The sequence below is a fragment of the Gymnoscopelus microlampas genome (genome assembly GCF_963454915.1).
Source record: "Gymnoscopelus microlampas genome assembly, chromosome: 8".
NCBI classification, from domain to species: domain Eukaryota; kingdom Metazoa; phylum Chordata; class Actinopteri; order Myctophiformes; family Myctophidae; genus Gymnoscopelus; species Gymnoscopelus microlampas.
The window spans coordinates 57433229-57456089 of NC_139945.1; the positions used below are offsets into that span (position 1 = coordinate 57433229).

Genomic DNA, 22861 nt, shown 5'->3' on the forward strand with positions numbered 1-22861 from the left:
AGAGAAATAAGCAACCAGGTCTATGAAAACAAGATTATTCCTAACCTTACTCAGTAAAACTATGTCTAAACCTATAACCTTATTCCTAAACTTAACCTCAGTAAAACTATGCCTAAACCTAACCTTATTCCTAAACGTAACCTCAGTAAAACTATGTCTAAACCTAACCTTATTCCTAAACTTAACCTCAGTAAAACTATGCCTAAAACCTTATTCTTAAACGTAACCTCAGTAAAACTATGCCTAAATCTAACCTTGTTCCTAAACGTAACCTCAGTAAAACTATGCCTAAATCTAACCTTATTCTTAAACGTAACCTCAGTAAAACTATGCATAAATCTAACCTTATTCTTAAACGTAACCTCAGTAAAACTATGCCTAAATCTAACCTTATTGTCTCCGCCAGGCCGAAAGGCATGGCGAGAGAGTATGTTTTACCCCCTGTCCGTCCGTCCGTCCGTCCGTCCGTCCGTCCGTGTGTCCGTCCGTCATTCGATCTGTCTGTGTACAGCTAATCTCCGCCACCGTTGGCTTGCTCGCCGTGAAACTGTGCACACACACTCCCTGGATGCCACAGCAGAACCTCTGCCCCAAATTTTTCACATGGGGCTTTTATAGCGCCACCAGGAGGCCGATTTGTGCAAAACATATCTTTTGACAGTACTCCTACAGATTTTGTCCAAAAATCACGCAAATCGGTACACAATATCTCTATAGTCATTACACGAAACGGGTATTTCAGATTTTTCATATTCCATTCTGATTGGCTAAAAATGGCTTCCAAAGTTTGCAGGAGTACTCCGTTTTGAACAAAATGCCTCAAATCATCAACACAGCATGCAATTTCCTTGAAATTTTGCACGCATATTTCCACTATGCCGAGGACGAATTGCAACTTGACATTTTTCAAATCAGCCTCATGGTGGCGCTATAACAGGCCGATTTGTGTTTTTACCTATAACTGCACCGATCTGTGTAAAACTTTGTAAGCGCACTCCTTAGAGGTCAAGGAAAAACCTTTGCCCTGCATTTTTCACATCTGCCCTTTATAGCGCCACCAAGAGGCCGACATATGTAAATATGTTTTTTTTATATTACTCCTTCCGATTTTATCAAAATTTCACGCACATCGGTACAGATGATCTCTATAGTCATGTGATCAAGACGGATGTGTTTGATTTTTCATATTCCATCCTGATTGGCTAAGATTGACATCTAAAGTTTGCAGTAGTGGCTTGTTTTGAACAAAATGCCGCAAATCATGAACGCAGTGTCCGATTGCGGTCAAACTTTGCACACACATTCACACCATGTTGAGGAGCAAATACCACTCTTTTAACATTGGCCCGTTATAGCGCCACCAGCAGGTCTAATTTAGCAAAACACATCTTTTGAACAAAATGCCTCAAATCATGAATGCAGTGTCCGATTGCCGTGCAAGGCCAAAGAAGAAATGCCACCCTTTTCACATTGGCCTATTATAGCGCCACCAGGAGGCCACAATAACCTACCTGACCTGGCGGAGACCTGTGCTCCGAGGAGCACTTTTTCTAGTTCCTAAATGTAACCGGTAAAACTATGCCTAAGAAACTATGCCTAACCCTAAACCTATTTCTAACCGGTCCTTAACCTCAGTAAAAAACAAATACAAGAACCACTGGGGGCGAGCGGTCTGCGGAAAAAAATAGGGGCGAGTGTGTTTTTTGTGCGAGTCTTCCAGTTACCCACATGAGCACTTTAAACCCAAGTGACACAACACAAGTGACAAATTCTGTAAATATTCTGTGATTTGGGATCGTACGGGACTAACCTCGCGTCACCAGTCTTTCCACCTCCCGTGTGATCCGGTCTAGGCCACGCCTACTGGGGAAAAAAAGAAAATAATTATCTTTCTGGATTTTGCCCATCCGGGTTTGCGGTGCCGCTTTGTTTTGGTTCCCCAATCCGTATTTAAATGGAATAGAATTTCCCTGTGGGATAATACAGACGCTAAATAGTCTCCGGAAAGTGCACGCACCTTTATATTTAAAAAATAAGCTAAACTACGCCGCATCAAGGATTTTATTAGGACAGACCTATTTTGGGGTGAAGTCTTTCCGGATCTGCCCATCCGGCCGCCTGATGACGCGGATGACGCGCCTGGTGACGTAGAGTTACTTCCGCTCCCGACAGGATCATAGACCCGAAAAGATGCTGCCCAGGCTACCCAGCTGGCAGATCGGCATTGCAACCGACGTCAGGCCGGCCTGGACAGAGCGGGCCCCACCGAGCGGAGGCTCACCCTCCTCAGGCCCTCCTCACGCCGGAGATGTCTCGCTCACCGAAATGTCCGGCGGAATAGCATTTTAGAAGAGTCTGCGGCGGTCTGCAGCCAGTGTCACGACGTCCTGAGGCTGTTATTGCCACGCTTTGAATTTTCCCTATACATTCTGTAACCATTGGTTCTCAAAGTGGGGTCCAGGGACCACCATGGGTCTTGAGGGCGTTCCAGGGGGTCCCCAGCTAAATGATAGGAAGGAACCAAATGGACCCTTATGGGTCTGTAAGTAAAAGTGTATAGACGTGGAACCATATGGACCTGTGAAACGTGTATGTTGTACGTGTTTCAGAGTTAAATTAACATAATAAAGATGAATTTGGGTCCCAAAGATAGAAATGCCATTGGACTGGGGTCCCTGAAATAAACTGGGTGAACATCACTGCTATCATCACTGCTATCACTTCATTTTCACTGCTATCACAGCACAGAAATAATCCAAATATACAAATTCAACACCATTAAAAAAGTGAAACGTAAAACTATTTATATAAACTCTGTCTGTCTGCCTGTATGTAGTCTCGCGTCACCAGACTGTTGCCTCCCACAATTTACAAATGTTTCCGGCATACAGTCTGGGACTCGGAAGCTCTAAAAATGCTTAAGGGGAAAGCGGAAGCCCCTCCCCTACCCACTTCCGTTTTAGCATTGTGCAGTGGCGCAAAGGAGTCCGACTGGAATCAAAACAAAAAGTGTTAAATAATATAAATATGATATATGTATGAATATATATACAAATATATATATATGTATCATATATGATACATATATGAATATAATGATAAACAATCCTCGCACAAATAACATGAATCTACCTATGACTCCCTATGCTTCCGCCTCGGTTCTGTTTCCACTGGGACTACAGGTCCGCGGGCACCGCGTCGTGATTGGTCGAATGTTTTTCCGGTCTGAGTAGCTTCCGTTAAGCAGCTTTCGGGAAGTGGAGTTCCAGACTCTATATAGCATTCAGAGATTGTGGAATAGTTGTCTGGTGACGCGAGACTAGTCTGTATGGGTCTGTAAAGCTTTATTTTTGCTACAGTCGTATGACAGTTGCACAAATAAAAAATAAGAACATTTTGGCAGCTTCCCTGCTGTATCTGAGTATGCAGACCCCTGATGTACATGAAATAATGCAGTAAAGACATTTATTTTTCTTTATTAGAAAAAGGCAGAGATAATCCAAATATACAAATGAAACATTATCAAAAAAAGTCAACAAGTAAAACTTTAAAAAAAAATAATCCAAATATACAAATGAAACACTATTAAACACTATCAAGAAAAGTCAACAAGTAAAACTATATAAAAAGTAATCTTAATATACAAATTAAACACTATCAAAAAAAGTCAACAAGTAAAACTATATAAAAAGTACAAACTAATATGTGTGTGTGTGTGTGTGTGTGTGTGTGTGTGTGTGTGTGTGTGTGTGTGTGTGTGTGTGTGTGTGTGTGTGTGTGTGTGTGTGTGCGCAGAATGTGACATACTGTACTATAAAAATCTTTTGAAAATAGCAGATTCATTTGTTCACTCAAGATGTAGCAGATCCAGGGTTCATTTGGTTCTAATTGCCATTTGCGCACACAGCGTTACTGTAAGGGCCCAATTTGAACACCCAATAGGAGGGGTCAAGGGAACCACTCAAGGTTCCGGTAAGGAAACGGAATCAAGAAAATCCAAAGGGCAAGGAAGTAGGGTTGATCAATCCCGTGACTCTGTGACTGGCGACTGTGGCCTCTTCCTTCCCCCATCTCGATCTGAAGCCCCCTTCAGGTAACGTATGACCTGTGTCTGCAACTCCTCCTCTGTCGTCCCCTTGCAGCTCTCAATGCTTCTTACGGCCCCTGGAATGACAATAAAGAACAATGTCAGAAAATGGGGTGGGGGAGATTTTTTTTCCTTTTTTTTTCTTTCTTTACAATGTATTTACTTACTGTGCAAAATGTCCTTAATTTCCAACTCTTTGAATGCCGTCTTCTTATTCTGCCCAGTCCAATTGATGTGTTTTGCCAGACCGTCGGTCATCAGCAAGGGCACCATCCGGTACAGAGCATCTTTAACATTTTGTCCACCCATTGTGGCCAGATGCGAGACCTACAATCAAAGTCACGGTCTTTAATACAAAAATTCAACATCATCGAATACAATAAGTAGATTTACATTAAATAGTTAGCAAATTACTTACAATGACGTCTCCGACACTAGAGTCTTCAGTTAGCTGGCTCTCTAGATGCTTTAGCGCACTCAGGGTGGTTAAGGGGAGGCCAAGGTTATCTGGTGGAACCACACTGGCTGCAGAGACAGTCTGTGCCTTCAGGTGTTGGACGTCCTCCTTAAGCTCAGACAGATGCGTAACTAAGAGAAGCAGGGCTTCACTCTGCTTCTGTACTTGCTGAGACAGGGCAGAGACTTGCTGAGACAGGGCTTTATTCTGCTTCAGTATCTGCCTGAGATGGGCACCTACATGTGTCAAAGAAATTAAGTTAATAGATGCAGAGTTTTAGTAATCAATAATAGAATAAGTGCTTTGTACACTTCTGCCCACAGTATACATGGGTGATACAAATAAAATAAAAGTAATTACCTTTTTCATTTTCACAGTCAGAACTGTCAACTGAGCTGTCGAAGAGTGTGCGGCGAGACCGAGGTCTTTCACGCGAGTACAAAGTGTGTGTGCCATCTAAAACACAGACAGATGAAATTCAACAGATTTTAATACAACTCAAAACAGTGATTCTTGAAACGTTAACTGGATCAAAACAGTCGTGTTCAAACAATAATTACCATCATTGTGGAGAAAAGGGCCACCTGGGCTTGGTGGACTGCTTGGTGATGGACTGCAGAGAAGTGGGTGAGGGCGAGGTATTGATGCCGCCGTCATCACAGGGCATGGTGAATTCGATGTCACTGGGCCTGGCGAAGGACTTAGACGTAGCGGCACATATGGCGATCGAAACACTAGAAGACAAAGGAAAGAAGGAAATCAAGACACAGAATTGTATCCTTTTCTAAATACATACATTACTAGCATTGCAATGATGGTGGGAAGAAAAAAGGTAAAATCACAAAAAAGCTACATACCACTGGGGCTAGCATCCATATCTGTACTCAGCAATGTCCTTGCCGCTTGGATTGGTAGGTTCTCTATAAAATAAGCAATTATTAAGTGATGATTTTAATCAAGCTGATTGATATGAAAATCAGTGGCTGAGAAATGCATTACTTACTGCTCTTGTCTTTGAGGGCCTGCAGACGAGAGGTACTTTGTACCTCAACCTGCCCTTCCACCACTGTTGGCACTTTCACCTTTTCAAACCTTGGGGTGTTTCAGACAAGCAGCAAATTAATGACACATTTCCAAATGAGTGTTCCCCAGCTTTAAATTATACTTTTTTTTTTGCACCTTTCCACTTCTTTAATTACCTTGCATTATGGTGCGTCTTGGAGACCTTTCGAGGTGGTGTGTCGTCGTCGGAATCATCTCGGTACCGTTGTGGTATACTAAAAGATAGCACCATTTCAGTTTCCAAATGCCCATTGTAGCCCCAGCTTAGTTCAGAAAAATAAAATAATAGACAAGGGAAGAAATAAAATAAAAATCCAGGACATACCCTTTTTTCCGTGGTTTGGGGTTGTCATCCAGTGATGAGCCATTGTTCACTGCCCGAACCAGGTACTCATTCGCTTTATGCCAGGTGTCTGCAGGTTTTGACAAGTACAGTTATATTCAAGTAATGAATAAAATACAAATCCTCAATACATCAACATGTTGTTCATTACAAAAGTCAAATAATCAAATACTAACCAGCTGTCTTAACCACCCACATTGGTACTTTTTTCCAGTTGGCGCACGGTTGGTGTTGACTCTTAGCGGCTTTAAGGATCTTTTGACTTTCCCTCTTATCGTAAGGTGGCCAGTAACACTCAGTCTGCTTCTTATCCAAACACCAAGACAGAGGTATGACCGCATAAGCGTTATTCTCCGCAGGAAACATGGCCACAGCGAACGCCATTGCAAAATGATCTATAAAAAGAACACAATTGGTTATTTAAAAAAGAAAAAAAAACTTGATATAAAAAAAAAACTTCATTGTTTAGAAGAAAAAGTGGTGCGGGTTACCGGGTCCGTCATCTACCGCTGAGGCATCTGGCTCTGTGGGTTGAGCCTCTGTGTGTTCAGCCTCTGTGGGTTCAATGCTCTCATGGTTCTGGGGAACTAACGGATATTCAGGTGCTTGGTTTATTCGCTGCAAGTCCTCAGGTGCCACGCTTCCAGATGAGACATTGGAGAGGATAAATCTATGCTCCTGGGGAACCCTCAGATCAGATCGGGATTGGGTCGGGACAATCATTCGCATCTCACGGAGAATTGCCTCAGTGCCTTTACGAATTCTCCTCCTTCTGCTTGAGTAACTGACACCAGAAGCCATCGCTACTGAGGCTTTTAAGTGATAACTATAAAAACACAGTTGTCCAGCCCTAGAAAAGTGATACCTACACAAACAGTTCACAGTCCAAAGAGATGGTCTATTCTGGAAGATGGTCTCTTTTGAAGGATGGAAGTCCTGGAAAATAAATAGAAACATCTTCAATTTAAGTAATCCATACAAACATTTTTAACACACACACACACGCACGCACGCACGCACGCACGTGTGTGTGTGTGTGTGTGTGTTGAAAGCCTAAGGCTAATGATAAAGCATATTATACCAGAATAGCATAACATGGGAAATAAACAAAAATGTCAACATACCGTTGGCTATCTTTGGAAGGCGTCAAAAGATGGATTCTTGTGGAAAAATCCAGCACTGGCAGCAACCAGTCAGATTTTCAAGCAGACAAAAAAAACAGCAACAGCAAACACGTACAATCAAGACTGAGTGCATTGCTGAGTTCAGGGTTGAAGCCAAGCCCTTTTAAAGCATTAATGGGGAGGGGTATTCACACATTGGTCAATGCATCCCCATAACCCCCCTCCACCCCCACCCACACATACAATGGACATGCATGTAACATTTCAGTACAGCATTTTTATAGATGCAATTTCAGACATTTTTAACCCTGAATTATGAAGACATTTGAAAACTATTCATATTGGTGTTATAAAATAAAATAAAATAAAAAAGGCCTCAGTGACGATAATATACAATCAATTGCTCCTCAATAAAATGTAATGTTTCAAGCCGTTATCATTAGCCCTGCATTGCCAAGTTGTATTTTGTAAGATATATATATATATTTGTTTGCTTTAAAACTTTTACTTTATGCCTATTTGCTTATTTTATTCAACTATTAGTATAAATATGAGTGATCCCAAACACTCCTGTAGAGTAGATGGCAGTATCACTCCGTGTGTCTGAACTGGGAGGGAGAAATGCACCAGAATAAGAAGACGGAAGTTCTCAGAACGGAAGCCCAGACGTGTGTTTGCTTTCTCGCCCTACACACGACTTTACATACTAAACGTTACGGACTATGGAGACTAAAGTTATACTATAATACCTTTTTTCCACCGGGAAATATATTGGAGAGGTTAGTATACTGACTATTTTACACCTGGGGAGGATGTCTGCCGTTTGTCGATCCTTTAAGACAACTGTAGGAGTTCATAAATGTTTCCGTGTTGTGTGTTAACTCCTGTCCTGTATAGCTTGCCGAAGCTAACTGTTGTTGTGTTCTATTGCGTTATAGTTGTCTGGATTACTATAACTGCATTAATTTATCACGCCACCGAGTTAACTTGCTAACATTTGATGTGATCGGTAGGCAGATATTTGTTGTAGTGCGTAGTGTTGTCGAGCTGATGTTGTCGTTAATCTTAGCTATGCAAGCTAATTTTATTTTAGCATAGCTATAGAATGGCGGCTAGCACACTCGACAGAATTGGCTTCGACCATAGAGTTAGCAGAACAGAAGCGGATGAATTGTATTGTATAAGATTAAAAACATATATTATGCCAGATTTTAGTGAGGAAGGAAGGTGGCTTTGTATGATGTTGCAGAGCCTGACTGCGGACACACACACACGTTCCTTTGTCTCTATTTTATAGTGTAAAATCAATGTTCTTTATTGTCATTCCAGGCCATGAGAAGCGTTGAGAGCAAGTTGGTGACTGGCACATTTCACAGCAGTGATTGTATGTATTGTTTGATACTGTTTTGGTCTAGATACACTTTTGTACTATCAGTGTTTTGGAGTTGTATCTCTGAACAAAATCTGAGACTGCGCTAACACGAACTAAACCTTTCTGCATTATGTATTAGGCTTTGGAGGTATATCTATCTTTGAGTCCCCCATTTATATTGTAAAATCAATGCTAATGTAACATATTGGTGGGACAATGGCAATCATTTCACCCCCTCCCCTCCGCCTCCACCCCCACGTCCCAAGCATACTCACTCATTTCCTCCAAATGACTCGATCACAAAGTATTTGTTTGAAAAGTACAAAGTCTTTGTTTCAAAAGTAGTTTAGCGTTCCTTGCATTTGCATTTTGAAACAGTATTGAATGCCATTTTAAGTATTCTGTGCTCTATGAGTTTATCAATGAGTTAACTAAAAAGGCTCTCAAATTTGTAAACAATCTTTCTTGGGGTAATACCCTTTGTTGACTATACTGTTGCCCCCTTGAAAAATCCAGACTCCAATTCTTCTTTTGGCAACTTTATTAATCCGGTTTGGTAGCATTAGTAGTAGTTTTATTTCACAAAGCAGTGTTCACAGCCTGTCTCTTTCACACACTGTCACTAGCACACTGTTTCAGCTCTGAGACTGCTGCTCTGCTCTGCTCTCTTAAAGGCATAGTCACATTTTTGTCTCTGTACTACAAAGTTACTGGAGCCATTAATACATTCACAATAGGAACACTATTATAATAAAGAAAACAAAATACAAGGTCAGTGTGTTCAGAGTTAACACAGCGTTTCTTATCTCCATTTAACTCTAGATTGCAACAATACCAGTGAATCTGTACTGCCATGAAACTGCACACACTGTACAAACGCTTTGGATTAAAACACATACATGTGTTTAATATCTTCACTGCCCTATGTGTTGAATACATTTTTTTATATATAATTTTTAATCCCGCACCTTTGCAACCCCTATATTTCCTAGCCTGGCATGGCCAGACTAATATCACTGCATAGATATTAGTCTGGAAACTCGGTGTGGAACCTACATTTCCGAGGGGCAAATTTAAAAAATGCCCCTGGTGATAAACCCGCCCCATACTTGCATACTGGACTCTGATCGTCCCTCACAATTTCGGAGGGAGAGAAATAAAATCTCTACTGAGAGGGGCCAGACCTAATCTGCCAAGGGCAATTCTTTTTTTGCAATGGCAGATTCATGCTTAGAATATTACTTTTATTGGCTGTCTAATTTATCTCCCTTCTCTCTCTCAGGTATATTATGCCAGCTTTTTACTAGTGAGGAATGAAGGTGGCTTTGTATGGCAGAGCCTGACTGCGGAACAAAAACATATACTAATTGCATCAAAGTTGCTTGCATTCTCAAGCATTTTAATTATAAAGACCCCAGTCACTGTGTGTAACTCCAGTGTTACACACTGCATATATATATGCTATATGTATATGTACATGTGTGCGTACACACACACACACACACACACACACACACACACACACACACACACACACACACGTTCCTTTGTCTCTATTTTATAGTGTAAAATCAATGTTCTTTATTGTCATTCCAGGCCATGAGAAGCGTTGAGAGCAAGTTGGTGACTGGCACATTTCACAGCAGTGATGGTATGTATTGTTTGATACTGTTTTGGTCCAGATACATTTTGTACTATCAGTGTTTTGGAGTATCTCTGAACAAAATCTGAGACTGCGCTAACATGAACTAAACCTTTCTGCATTATGCATTAGGCTATGGAGGTATATCTATATTTGAGACCCCCATTTATATTGTAAAATCAATGCTAATGTAACATATTGGTGGGACAATGGCGCTTGGATCGTCAACACATTTCTATAGCTACAGTGATGCTAAAACTGGACCGTTCACGCCTTATCTGCATGACACACAGACTCGATGCAAAACATCTCAGATAGAATTGCCACTAAATGAGGGCCTAAATGCATAACTGGGTGAATGACATTAAAATGACAACATCATTCACAGTCATGCTTAGAATATTACTTTTATTGGCTGTCTAATTTATCTCCCTTCTCTCTCTCAGGTGGCGGTCTGGGTTGCTGCTGTGCTTATAATTGTAACTGTCCAACCCTCCCTGTAGAGTGGAGTATGAGAACACTTGTGTGTCCAAATTCTCTCTACCAGGTATTAACTAGTCTAATCCATCTGTTTTGTACCAATCTACAAGCAGTTGTGCGATGGAGCATGATACGGCTTTGATTGTGTCTAACCCTTCTCTTTTTCTTTTTAATTTTCTAACTTTCTCAGATGTTTCTGCTTGTCATTTGCTGCGTCACAGCAGTGGGGATGAAGAGATCGAGGAGCATCTGTGATGACCAAGCTTATAAAACCATGGTAGGTTTAACATGAGTCTAGAAGTAATGTACAGCATAACAGTATAAAGTAGAGCCTGACTAAAAAAGAAAAAGAAAAAAACGGTTCGATGTCTGTATGTTCCAGACGCAGCACTGTTTGACCTGGTGAGGGCAGTGACCACATTCAAGAACCTCTTGGACCTCACGTTTTGCAAGGTAAGGGTGTGACTACACAGTTATCCAAAAATGGCCAATCTACAAGCTCACAGCACGTCACATTTATTTTACCATAAGTCCCTGAACATGGCATTAGAAGAGGGGAACTGATCAATCTATCAAGGGTTTCTACACACTGAGTTAAATTAACATATTACATTTACATACATTTCACTATATAAATTGGGGTCTCAGAGATAGACATGCCATTAACAGGGTCTGTAGACCTAATGTATGTTAAATTGGGGGTCCTTATTAAAGTACCAACACCACCGTTGTCTAATTTATTTCCTTTCTCTCCCTCTCAGTTGGCGTTCGTTGGGTGGCTCACGTGACGCGTTCCACATGAAGGAACTCCATTGGCTTTGGAAGAAGAGGAGTAGAAGAGGCAGGCGACAGACACCAGCACACAGAACATTTAAAATTTAATTAAATGAACAGTGGCCCATTTTTTATTCATTCCAGTAGCTTTGATATGGCTCTGAGTCTGTGGCATGTTAACTAGAAACACATACCCCAGGACAAACTACAGCGGTAACACATGGAACCAAAATTGACCTTTACATGTCTGAAAGTCTGTGTACAGATGGAAACAAATGGACCCTTACAGGTCTGCAAGAGTACAAATGGACCATAGATCTCCTATTTTTTGAATATTCTTATGCATTTTTTACTTGACATTCGGCTCAATGGGTATGTTTACTTTTGTCCAGTAGCTTTGATATGGCTCTGAGTCTGTGGCATGTTAACTAGAAACACATACACCAGGACAAACTACAGTGGTAACACATGGAACCAAAATGGACCTTTACATGTCTGAAAGTCTGTGTACAGATGGAACTTTTCTCACTGTCTGCCATTTTAATTAAAGTGATACATTTGTATTTTAGGATTATTATTATGTCTGTGCCTTTTCTAATAAATACCATAACAATGTAGTTAATGTCTGTGCTGCATTATTTCATGTAGGCCATGTATTTTCTGCATTGTCATGTTCTTAGACAGATACTTACGAGATACAGGGGAACTGTGTGATGAGGACCTTATTCTGTATTGCTACTTGACATGTTTAGAAACCTCAAATGCGGGTGGGTGGGGGGGTGTGACAATGGGCGCTAAATATAGGGGATGAAAGGGAGGAGGGGGGATTCCCAAAGGGCGGGGGGGGGGTATATACAGCATTATATGACGGCGCTACGCTACCCGGCCGCTATCGACGACCGCCACGGTTGGCGTTGACCGCCGGAGTGAGGCTGATAAGCGGCTCGGCGTGAAGCGCGGCTCACGCTGATCAAGGAGGCCGAGTGGACGCGGCGTGTCCCGCCCGGCGGACGCCCTGGTCGGCCTGGCGTGGAGACGGCCTCACGCCAGAAATGTGCGATATTTTGCTAGCTGGGTAGTACGGGACCGGCAAACCCCGCCCCCGACTGTCTCCACTGGCTGAATTACATAGGTGGCCTTGCTGTATGTTATGCCACACAGTTAGTGACAGGACAATGTTATAAAAAAAAATCACACCCTGTGTGAAGAGAGTGGTGCCTTTGATGAGCCCTGTATTGGTATTGATGTTGTCATCAATGTTTGTTTATTGGACAGACATACATACATACATACGGACACACGGACAAAGTCAGATATAGAAGTGGTTGGCACCACTCAAAAACACAATATAAAAGACAGCTTTTGTGCATTTGTGTAGTAGGAGAGGCGTTCTCACATGCCCTATGTTCCTGTACAGTTTGCGTGATGTACCGTTCTAATTGTTGGCGGAATAGTCGAGTACAGTACTTGCTACTCACCTGAGATATATGACAGTACAGTACAGACTAACTGAGACGAGGCATTTGGTCATGAGAACTATCAATATAGCATCCATGATCCATCCATCTGCAAGGCTGGCAGACGGCTGTTACTTAATCCATTGAAATAAAGAAAACCCACTGAGCCATAGTTGGCTATTAGACCTCCGTCTAAAACCGGGTTATAATTGGTCTAACAGTGAAAGTTTTTTAGCGGTCTAGGCTTAGCCTAGACATTGATTAGCTGTTTTTTAAGCGTCTGTATATAGACGTCTATATTATAGACGTCATTTCAGCGGCTATAATATAGACGGTCTATATATAGACGCTTAAAAAACAACTAATCAACGTCTAGGCTAAGCTGTTAGACCAATTATAACCCCGTTTTAGCCTAGCCCTTAGACGTATTTTAGACGTCTATTAGCCCAAAAAATGCTCAGTGGGAAAACAGTAAACCCGAACCAAACCCGCACCCTAACCCTAACCGCACGATTCCAGACGCTGTGGGCGCTGGGGGCGTGTCTTCTCCTCCGCGTCACCAGCGCCCATACCCTAGGTGGGGTTGGCGAAAGGGCCTACTCTGTGTGGAGTTTGCATGTTCTCCCCGTGTCTCCCAGGGTAGTTAATACCCTCACAAAAACATGTAGTAATCCTGGTCACTATAAAGCCTCCCCCTGGTCAGCCGGGGCGCCTGATGGAGGGGAAGGGAACTGGTTGGAATAACGTGTTCCTTCCACACGCTACGTCCAACCAGGGAAACTCCCCCCTGTCAGGTGACAAGAAGGTCAGTTGGCTCTCCCAGGATCACTTAGCAAATTGGCACCGGGTGTAAAAAGGGTTCCAAAATCGAGGGATAAAAAATATAATTACAAAAAAAAAAAAGACAAATAATAATAATAATTACTATAAAATGTGCTCCTCGGAGCACAAGTCTCCGCCAGCAAATATTGGAATTTATTCCAAGATTGGAACTTTGATGATAGGCGTTGCGCCTTTGCTTCTTCATCAGTTTGCAGACAATGATTAGCTTCTTCAGTTTGCATAATAAGAGTTAGTTGCACTGTGTCATCAACTGTGACTGGAAAGTACTGTTCTTGATTAATCCTGTCTAAGCTATTTATATTACGTATTGTGATGACACCAGTGTGTCTACATAATGTATTGCTCCGCCATTTCTCAGCCATTTCGTGATTATTCCTGTCTTACCTCACTTTGAAAGAGACAAAGACTCTTTCAAAGTGAGACAAAGACTCTTTCAAAGTGACACATCTATTTATAGGCCGCTATACGTCATGCGTCTCACTAGCCAATCAGAGCACACTCTTTCAACGTATTGTCACGTGTCACGTGAGGCTTGACCAAAGTTAGCTTGGCCGAGGGGGGGGGGGACGGAAAGTGAAAACATAGTCTCCTGGCGGAGACAATAATAATATATGAATAGAGACGGGTGGGTGGCACTTTACATTTATATGGGAGGCTTTTCTAGAAGGACCTGGACCTCATATTCATTATTGACAACTTCTGAGTAAAAAAAGTAAAACGGTTTTACTACTTTTTACCGCCTTGTTCACAGGGTCCAACCACATTTCCTGTTTTCTATTAATAGTAATACATATACGGTAGCTTAATTAAGTATTCAAATGTCATGGCTTTACTCAAATTACTCTGGGCCTGATAATCTTCTATGAATTGAATACACATGACCCCAAAGGAAACAAGCCATAGGACACACAGTGACGCACGCACGCACGCACGCACGCACGCACGCACGCACACACACACACACACACACACACACACACACACACACACAATGGAGACTGACACTTGAGAAGCTCACAGCGCTGAAGGCCTGGCCAGCCTGGCTTTACATTACATCACCTGCTAGTGCAGATCAACACTCACAGACTGGTGCTGGATCACTGGTCAAGATGAATAAAACTCATCTAGGTCCTTATTCATCCCTAGTCTAACATGGATAAAACTCACCAACCCAGGTCCTTATTCATCCCTAATCTACACAAATCATGGTTGTGTTGAAATGGAGGATGAAGGAACAGGAAGAGCCTCTGCCTGTCACAGCACAAGGGAGAAGTCTCCCCTCTGGGCTTTCTGTCAGAAATACTTGGCCACGCCCATGAAGAGGAAACTTCTCCCTTGTGCTTTTGCAACAAGTCTGGTCAACAGCCATGGCCTTTAACCTCACAGAAATTATGCCTAACCCTGACCTCACATTAACGGTAGGGTAAGTGATTTTCTTTGGTTAAAATAAGTCCTAAATAGCTCTATATTCTGATTGTAATCATTGCTATAGAGTGTTCAGTAACAGGGGTCTCCATGTCTCTCCATGCTCTTTATTAAACAGAAAATACATTTTCGGGTCCGGATACCAATTTTATCCAACCAGGATAGAGAACTCAGTCAGGATACAGATTAAACAAGTGAAATTGGAAGTGGTAACACAAAGATATAAGCAGAACTGGAACACTAAAAGGGAAGCCGATAAATGGGTACTCTCTCCTGATTGGCAGAAATTGTGTCACCTACCTGAAAATGTATTGTCTGTTCATTAAAGATGCAGTGCCATGATTTATTTTCTGCCTAAAAAATGATGATCAGGTATTATGATTATACTAGGAGAAATAATTTTCCCCAAAAAGTGTACAGAAATGGCTAAAATTACGTTTTTATGTGGCCACACCCACCAGGTCATTATGTATGCTCGGTTGTCAGGGGGGTGGTATTCTATCTGAGTTAGCCACACCCCACAATGTTAAGTGAGTTGTGGTAGGCTGTCCCCTGTTATTGTGATGTCATCAAAACAGGGTATTTCCAACGGGCATTTTGACTCAGAGGCTTTCAGCTTTCAGGAAGAAACCAAAAGTACACAGGGAAGGCAAATTTGCACATTATAACAACACCTGGAGGTCTATTAGAGTAATGTTAACTTTGTAGACACGTGAAAACCAGAAAAGGCTCAAAACTATGGCACTGCATCTTTAAAGAGCTGGAGAGACAGGGAGACCCCTGTTGCTGAACAAACTCTCTGTAGCAATGATTACTATCACAATATAGTGCTTTAACCTTAAAAAAAAAAATCAACTTTTGTTTTAACCAAGCAATATCACTTACCCTACCTTTAACATTTGTTGGGTCAAAAAACAAAAGAAAGGAGGTGCAATAAAGAGGTGGTGCCATGGTTTTGCACTTTTTCTGTTTTTCATGTGTCTATGAGGTTGATAGAACTTCATTAAGCCCCCTGGTGGTGTTTTTATGGTGTTTTATGTCTTCTCTGACTATTGTGAGTTTCTACCTGGAGGCTGAAACCTTGAGGGTCAAACGTGCCAATAGAAAAACAGCGATTTAGTGACATAGTAAAAACATACCCTCCCCCTCATTATCATAACACAACAGGTGTGGGCATGAGGAGGAGGAGGGACTAGGACAGGTGGGTGGTGCTAAGGTGGTGGAGGAGGAGGTGCTAAGGTGAGAACCAGGTATACTTAATGAACTGGAGGCGTGTCCACATAAAAACATAATTTTAACCATTTCTGTACACTTTTTTGAAAAAAATCTTCCTCCTAGTATAACCATAATACCTGATGATTATGTTTTAGGGGGGGAAAAATCACTGAAAATCACGGCACCCCGTCTTTAACACAGTGAGCCACAGGGCTGTTGAAGCTTCAGGGTGAGTGGGCCCCTATTTCTGTTAGAAAACCACACATGAACTATGAGATTTTTAACTACATACCAGGCATACCACTACGCATCATTACTTTCTCATTTTCCATGTTGCCTGCAGTGCTTTCAGACATAACGGTTGACCATGAAGTCCTTCAACAACAAAGTGTGGTGGTTTCGCTCAGCCGTCGTTGTTCCCTCCTTTTGCGGTGTTGCCGGTAGCCCTCCTGTTTCTTAAATGGACCTACGGCAGTGTCCGGCCATCGCTAACCCGTCCGTCATCCTCTGGTAGACCAGACTGGAGTCGGACCCCACCACGCACAACAGCACGGGAGGTCCTCTGTCCAACACCTGCCGAATACCTCTGTGGCTCAGAGAACTGTGAACAGGCAGCGGCAGAACAGTTTGGACGGGAGCTCCATCCTTCTCCCTTCCCTCCAACAACACCACCTGGAGTTCAGGACATTTCGTGCCAGAGACGTGTGTCCACTGACGCACCTCGACCAGATCCATGTAAACAAGGAAAGCCGCATGAACCTGAGCAGTGTCCTCCACCTCTAGATCCATCAGGTGCATGTACGCCGGGTGCTGTAACATCCAGTTAGATGGGAAAGGTGTCTCTAGCACGTCCATGACATGTCGTACGCACTAAACGTGTAATTAATATGAGTCAAGTTTATGGTGTTATGGACATGGCGGTTGTTTTTGTAGATCGTCTTTGCCGACGTCACAGTTTATTCTACATAATGACATCATAATGCAGTGACATCACACTGTCACCGTGTAACTGTCCTTGAAAATGAGTTGTCCAATAAACAAAACATCATTCAGCAACTTTTAGCGTGACAGCTTATGTCTTATATCTGTGTCCCTGGATAATAGGCTCTATGCACAGCAGCCATTTTGGAGAAAAAATGGGCCTCTTCTGACTTCCTTCACAGGTGTTACCAATGATACTAATGAAGGCTCTGTTCCATTCTGGTCAAACAGTGTCAGGGTGCTGATATTGTGCATGTTGGCTCACTAGAAATACTAGTGGGTCTCAAAGTGTGGTCCAGGGACCCTCATGGTTTATTGAGAGGGTGTAACTCTGAGAGTTATGGTGGTCCTTGAAATTAAAAAGTTTGAGAACCACTGTGCTACACTAAATGGAACAGAGCCTTCATTAGTGTCATTGGTAACACCTGTGAAGGAAGCAAGGAAGGGGCCCAATTTCTGTCTAATATGGCTGCTGTGCATAGAGCCTATTACTGTACTTGGTGACACTGTGTGACGGTGGTGCTGGCGTGTGAAATGTTACGCTGGACGGTACATCTGAGAGAAGAACGAAATACAGCCCATGCTGCTGTTCACAAGCTGTACTCCTTTGGAGGAGAAAAGAACAACAGTGATCAGATTGAAGTGCACATCTTCAACACTGAGTCTTTACTCTGGATGAAGTTGCCCCCAGTGACGACTGGAAGCGGAGAAGGTCTCCCTGATGTTCCCGCCAGGCGCTGGGGCCACACAGCTGTACTTATAGCAGATTGCATCTTCACCAGGGGAGGTGTTCCTTGCTGCAAACTGCTCTATGAATTTGATGTCGACTCCCACAGATGGTTCAAGCCCGAGATCTCTGGAACCGTTCCAGTGGCGAGGTGCCACCCCACAGCCGGTGTCTTGGAGAAGGTCATGTATATCTATGGAGGATTCGCCCAGCTGACTGGACGCACTAATGACATGTACAAGTTGGACACCACCACAATGGTCTGGTCTTTAATTAACACCAGAGGAACTCCACCACCTGTTTCACATAGTCACTCTGCCACCATCATCGGGACAAATATGTTTGTATTTGGGGGCAATGGGGGCCAGGGGGACGTCTGGAACAACATCACAGTGTTTGACACAGAGACCAGCAGCTGGCTGAACACACCTTCTGCACAGCTTCTCCCAGAAGGACGCTTTGGTCATTTAGCCTTTGCCTACAATGGAGAGCTGTACATATATGGTGGCTACAACTGGACATACTTAATGGGCTCTATTCACAGCAGCCATATTATGAAGACATTCACAGGTGTTACCAATGATACTAATGAAGGCTCTGTTCCATTCTTGGTCAAACAGAGTCAGCGTGCTGATATTGTGCATGTTGGCTCACTGGAAACACTCTGTTACACCAGTGGGTCTACAGTTGGGGTCCAGGGACCCTCATGGGCTTCCAAATGGCCCCTTACGGGTGTGTAACTCTGAGAGTGTACAAATGGAACCAAATGGACCCATAAGGGTCCATTTGGTTCCATTTGTACACTCTCAGAGTTAATGGCGGTCGTGGAAACCACTGTGCTACACTAAATGGAACAGAGCCTTCATTAGTATCATTGGTAACACCTGGGAAGGAAGTGATAATATGGCTGCTGTGCATAGAGCCTATTGATGATGTGTGGAAATTCAACCCAGTGACCTTCACCTGGAAGAAGGTCGAACCCAAGGGAAACGGCACTTCTCAGAGGTATAGGATGTGCTGTTGCATGCTGGGAGATCGTATCATCCTCTTTGGAGGATACAAAGATAACCACAACATCACTGATGGTCTGTACTTAGATTTATGTCCAACACTGAAGACACTATGTGTACTGTTCTCACTGCACACTGAATAGTATGATTCAACAGTCAGATAAACGCCTTTCTTCAACCATGACTCAGGAGACGTTGTTTGTAGTCAACAGGTTTTATGGCTTCAAAAGGGTGAAACAACAGCCATAATGACTACACAGAATACAAAGTTTTGAAACAATCACATGTTATGCAGTTGAATTAAACTACACCCAAATGTGCTAATTCACAATGATCAAAATATCAATGAAGATATCTCTACACACAAGTATCATATAAAGGGGAGGCATACGTTAATCCGACATTCCATTTCTCCGACTATGTGGCATCCACGTGCGGTTAGGGTTAGGGTTCGGGTTTGGTATAGGGTTAGTATTGGAAACGTCGGAGGCATGCGCTGTCGGAGGAATGCGCTGTCGGACTAACGTATTGCACCCCATATAAAGTACATACCAACGATGCTCTTGAAAAGAACAAAATATAAGTAGTGCACATGGAGGACTTCTGACAAGTAGCTGTGCATTCAGCAGACTGACTGGCATCTGACTGACTCAGTTCTGTGTGTTCAGTAACACCTGATTTTGGTTGAGTTGATTGCTTGAGTTCTGTGTGTTCATGAGCAACACCTGATTTTGGTTGAGTTGATTGCTTGAGTTCTGTGTGCTCATGAGTAACACCTGATCTTGGTTGAGTTGATTGCTTTGCTTAGAAAGACACTGGAAATACAACATCAAAATAAAAGCTCTCCCTTTTAAAGACGCACTGCAGTGACATTTTCGGTCATTTTATTTTGAAGGTTCAATCTGAAACGTCGGCTCAACCGACTCTAAACCAATCAGAAGGTCCCACCCCTTCAGGCTATGTTGGATCTCAATCACTTGTTTGTGTTTGTTTACAAGTGAGAGAGAGACGGCCAGTGAAGCACGTTTGCTACTACCTGGCTTATTTCTAACCTATAATGTTTTCAGATACATATTTAAGTGTGCAGATGAAGTTTAAAATGAGTCATACACTCATCTTCAATGAGATTCAAAACGGAGTATCTTTGTAATTAAAATCAGCTGTGTTTGAAGAACGTGCAGCTATTGGAATCAAACAGGTGCATGTAATCAAGATTCATTTATATTCATGAAGGCTGCGTTATGTCATCACGCAGCACGTTTTCGTTTACAGGAAGTAATTAAGATTGGCTTTTTAGGGACTTTAGATATAAAAATACACAAAAATGTTAAAAAAATAAAATAAAATGGTATCTATTGTTAGGTATGCCCATATGATGACCACGGATATGCTAAAAGTGTGAAAAACATATTTTTCATTTCACTACACCTTTAAAGATGCACTGCAGTGACATTTTCGGTCATTTTAGTTTGAAGGTTCAGTCTGAAACGTCGGCTCAACCGACTCTAAACCAATCAGAAGGTCCCATCCCTTCAGGCTATGGGAAGTTGGATCTCAATCACTTCAGCCGTGCGCAACACGGCTAGTGTTTGTTTACAAGTGAGAGAGAGACGGCCAGTGAAGCACGTTTGCTACTACCTGGCTTATTTCTAACCTATAATGTTTTCAGATACATATTTTAGTGTGCAGATGAAGTTTAAAATGAGTAATACACTCATCTTCAATGAGATTAAAAACGGAGTAGCTCTGTAATTAAAATCAGCTGTCTGTGGTTGAAGAACGTGCAGCTATGGGAATCAAACAGGTGCATGTAATCAAGATTCATTTATATTCATGAAGGCTGCGTTATGTCATCACGCAGCACGTTTTCGTTTACAGGAAGTAATTAAGATTGGCTTTTTAGGGACTTTAGATATAAGAATACACACAAATGTTTTGTTTTTGTTTTTTTTTGGCATCTATTGTTAGGTATGCCCATATCATGACCACGGATATGCTCTAAAAGTGTGAAAAACATATTTTTCATTTCACTACACCTTTAAACATCAGCCACTAGGGGGCTTCAAATGCAAATACACTAACAAAACAAACCATTACTACAAATTAATAGTTACAGTACATCTGTAACAGAACACTATGCAAGCTAGTAGTTATTCAGTACGGCGTGGAGCAGTCAGAACTCCCTCACGACATCAGGTGGGAACTGGCAGCCATGACTTAAAAAACACTAGAAAAGGTTCACATGCTCAGTGAGCGCACATCTCTGCCAGGAAGTGTGACCAGTCTGGAGTTTGACTCCATAGTTGGTACATGTTTCAGACGGATGCGACCGACAAACAGGGATGCCCGGTCAATATAGACTGTTGTGTATTTTCCCTTACAGTCAGATGTGCACTATAAGCCCACTGGTTCTCAACGTGGGGTCCGGGGACCACCAGGGGTCCAAATTGACTAAGATTGCATAACTGGAACCAAATGGACCCTCAAAGTTAAATGAACACTGAGGATTTGGTAGATTGTAGATTGGGGTTCCAGTATAGTTTATTTCAGTGATTCTCAATCTTTCCAAATGGTTCCCAAATGGCCCCTTATGGTGGGTGTGTAACTCAAATGGAACCAAATGGAACCAAATGGACCCTTCCGGGTCCATTTGGTTTCATTTGTACACTCTCAGAGTTATGGGGGTCTTTGAAAATAAGACAACCACTATGCCACACTAAATGGAACAGAGCCTTAATTAGTATCATTGGTAACACATGTGAAGGAAGTAATTCATTCCCAATATGGCTGCTGTGCATAGAGCCTATTGTGTAGGCTCTATGCACAAAACCGGACGCACAACGGTGGATTCGAACCCCTAGACGACGCGACGTTGGGCAGGTACTTTACCACTGCACCCCCCGAGCGCCCCATGGACCCCTGTTTTAAAAAAAATATCTGGGACCTTAATGCAGTGGTTCTCAACCTTTGGGGTGATTTCGGGGGGGTTCCCAAAAAAAAATGACAATTGAATTACTTTTAAGATATTTTTAATACCTAAAAGAAATCAAGAAAAGAAAAAGACTATTACTGCATCAAAAGTAATGAACAATTACTTTCGATTCGCGATGCGACGCATTGTGAGCTTGCAGATTGGCTATTCTCAAAAGAGTTTTTATGCATTTTGAACTTGTGAAATGGGACATTCTGCACAATGAGTACTTTTATTTGTGTACTTTAAGTACATTTTGATACCAACACTTTTGTTCTTTTACTCAAGTCAATTTAGAATTCCGGACTTTCACTTTAGCAGAGTATTTCTACATTGCAGTATTGATACTTTTACTTAAGTAAACATGCGAGTACTTTTTCCACCACTGCGTACACACTAGACCAGGTGTCCACACACATTTTCACCTCCACTTCCTGAAGAGACATTTCGTGTCTCCCTCTGACGACGACTTACAAACATACATCATGATGAGTAAGCCCTCTATGAAAAAAAATACTGAAAATAGATGACCTACAAGCTCACAGAGCGTCACATTGTGATGCGTTGTGAGCTTCTAGATCTGCCGATTTATTTTTAAAGTAAGTAAGTAAAAAAATATTCATAATATTTGCACAAATAACCAAAATAATATCACTTACCCTACCTTTAAAGGACGACTTCACCCATTTTTAACCTATCTTCATATAATAGGTCTAATACTAATGCTCATGATAAAATGATACACATTTTTTCTACTTGGTCTGTGTCTCATAGGAGGGCTGTGGACAGTCCAGAAACCCATCAACCAGTGGCATCATCATTAGGCAGGATGTTTTTTTTCAACAAGATTTAAAACATTTTATTTCGATTTTTATTAACATGAGAACAATG

At 42.1% G+C, this 22861-nt stretch overlaps 1 protein-coding gene and 1 long non-coding RNA gene across 2 annotated transcripts; one reads left to right on the forward strand and one right to left on the reverse strand.

Annotated features, from left to right (window-relative positions):
- The first annotated feature begins 7745 nt into the window (after positions 1 to 7745).
- LOC311050433 lies at positions 7746 to 11933 on the forward strand. The gene is made up of 7 exons (XR_014601300.1): positions 7746 to 7852; positions 8403 to 8457; positions 10042 to 10096; positions 10534 to 10634; positions 10758 to 10844; positions 10950 to 11020; positions 11329 to 11933. It is a non-coding gene; the product is annotated as an uncharacterized lncRNA (long non-coding RNA).
- Positions 11934 to 16737: 4804 nt separating this feature from the next.
- Positions 16738 to 17100, reverse strand: LOC311050313 (tRNA-splicing endonuclease subunit Sen15-like; the record flags this gene model as incomplete). Its single annotated transcript, XM_084064325.1, has 1 exon — positions 16738 to 17100. One exon carries the CDS (start codon positions 17098 to 17100, stop codon positions 16738 to 16740), a length of 363 nt encoding a protein of 120 aa, XP_083920451.1.
- Positions 17101 to 22861: the final 5761 nt, after the last annotated feature.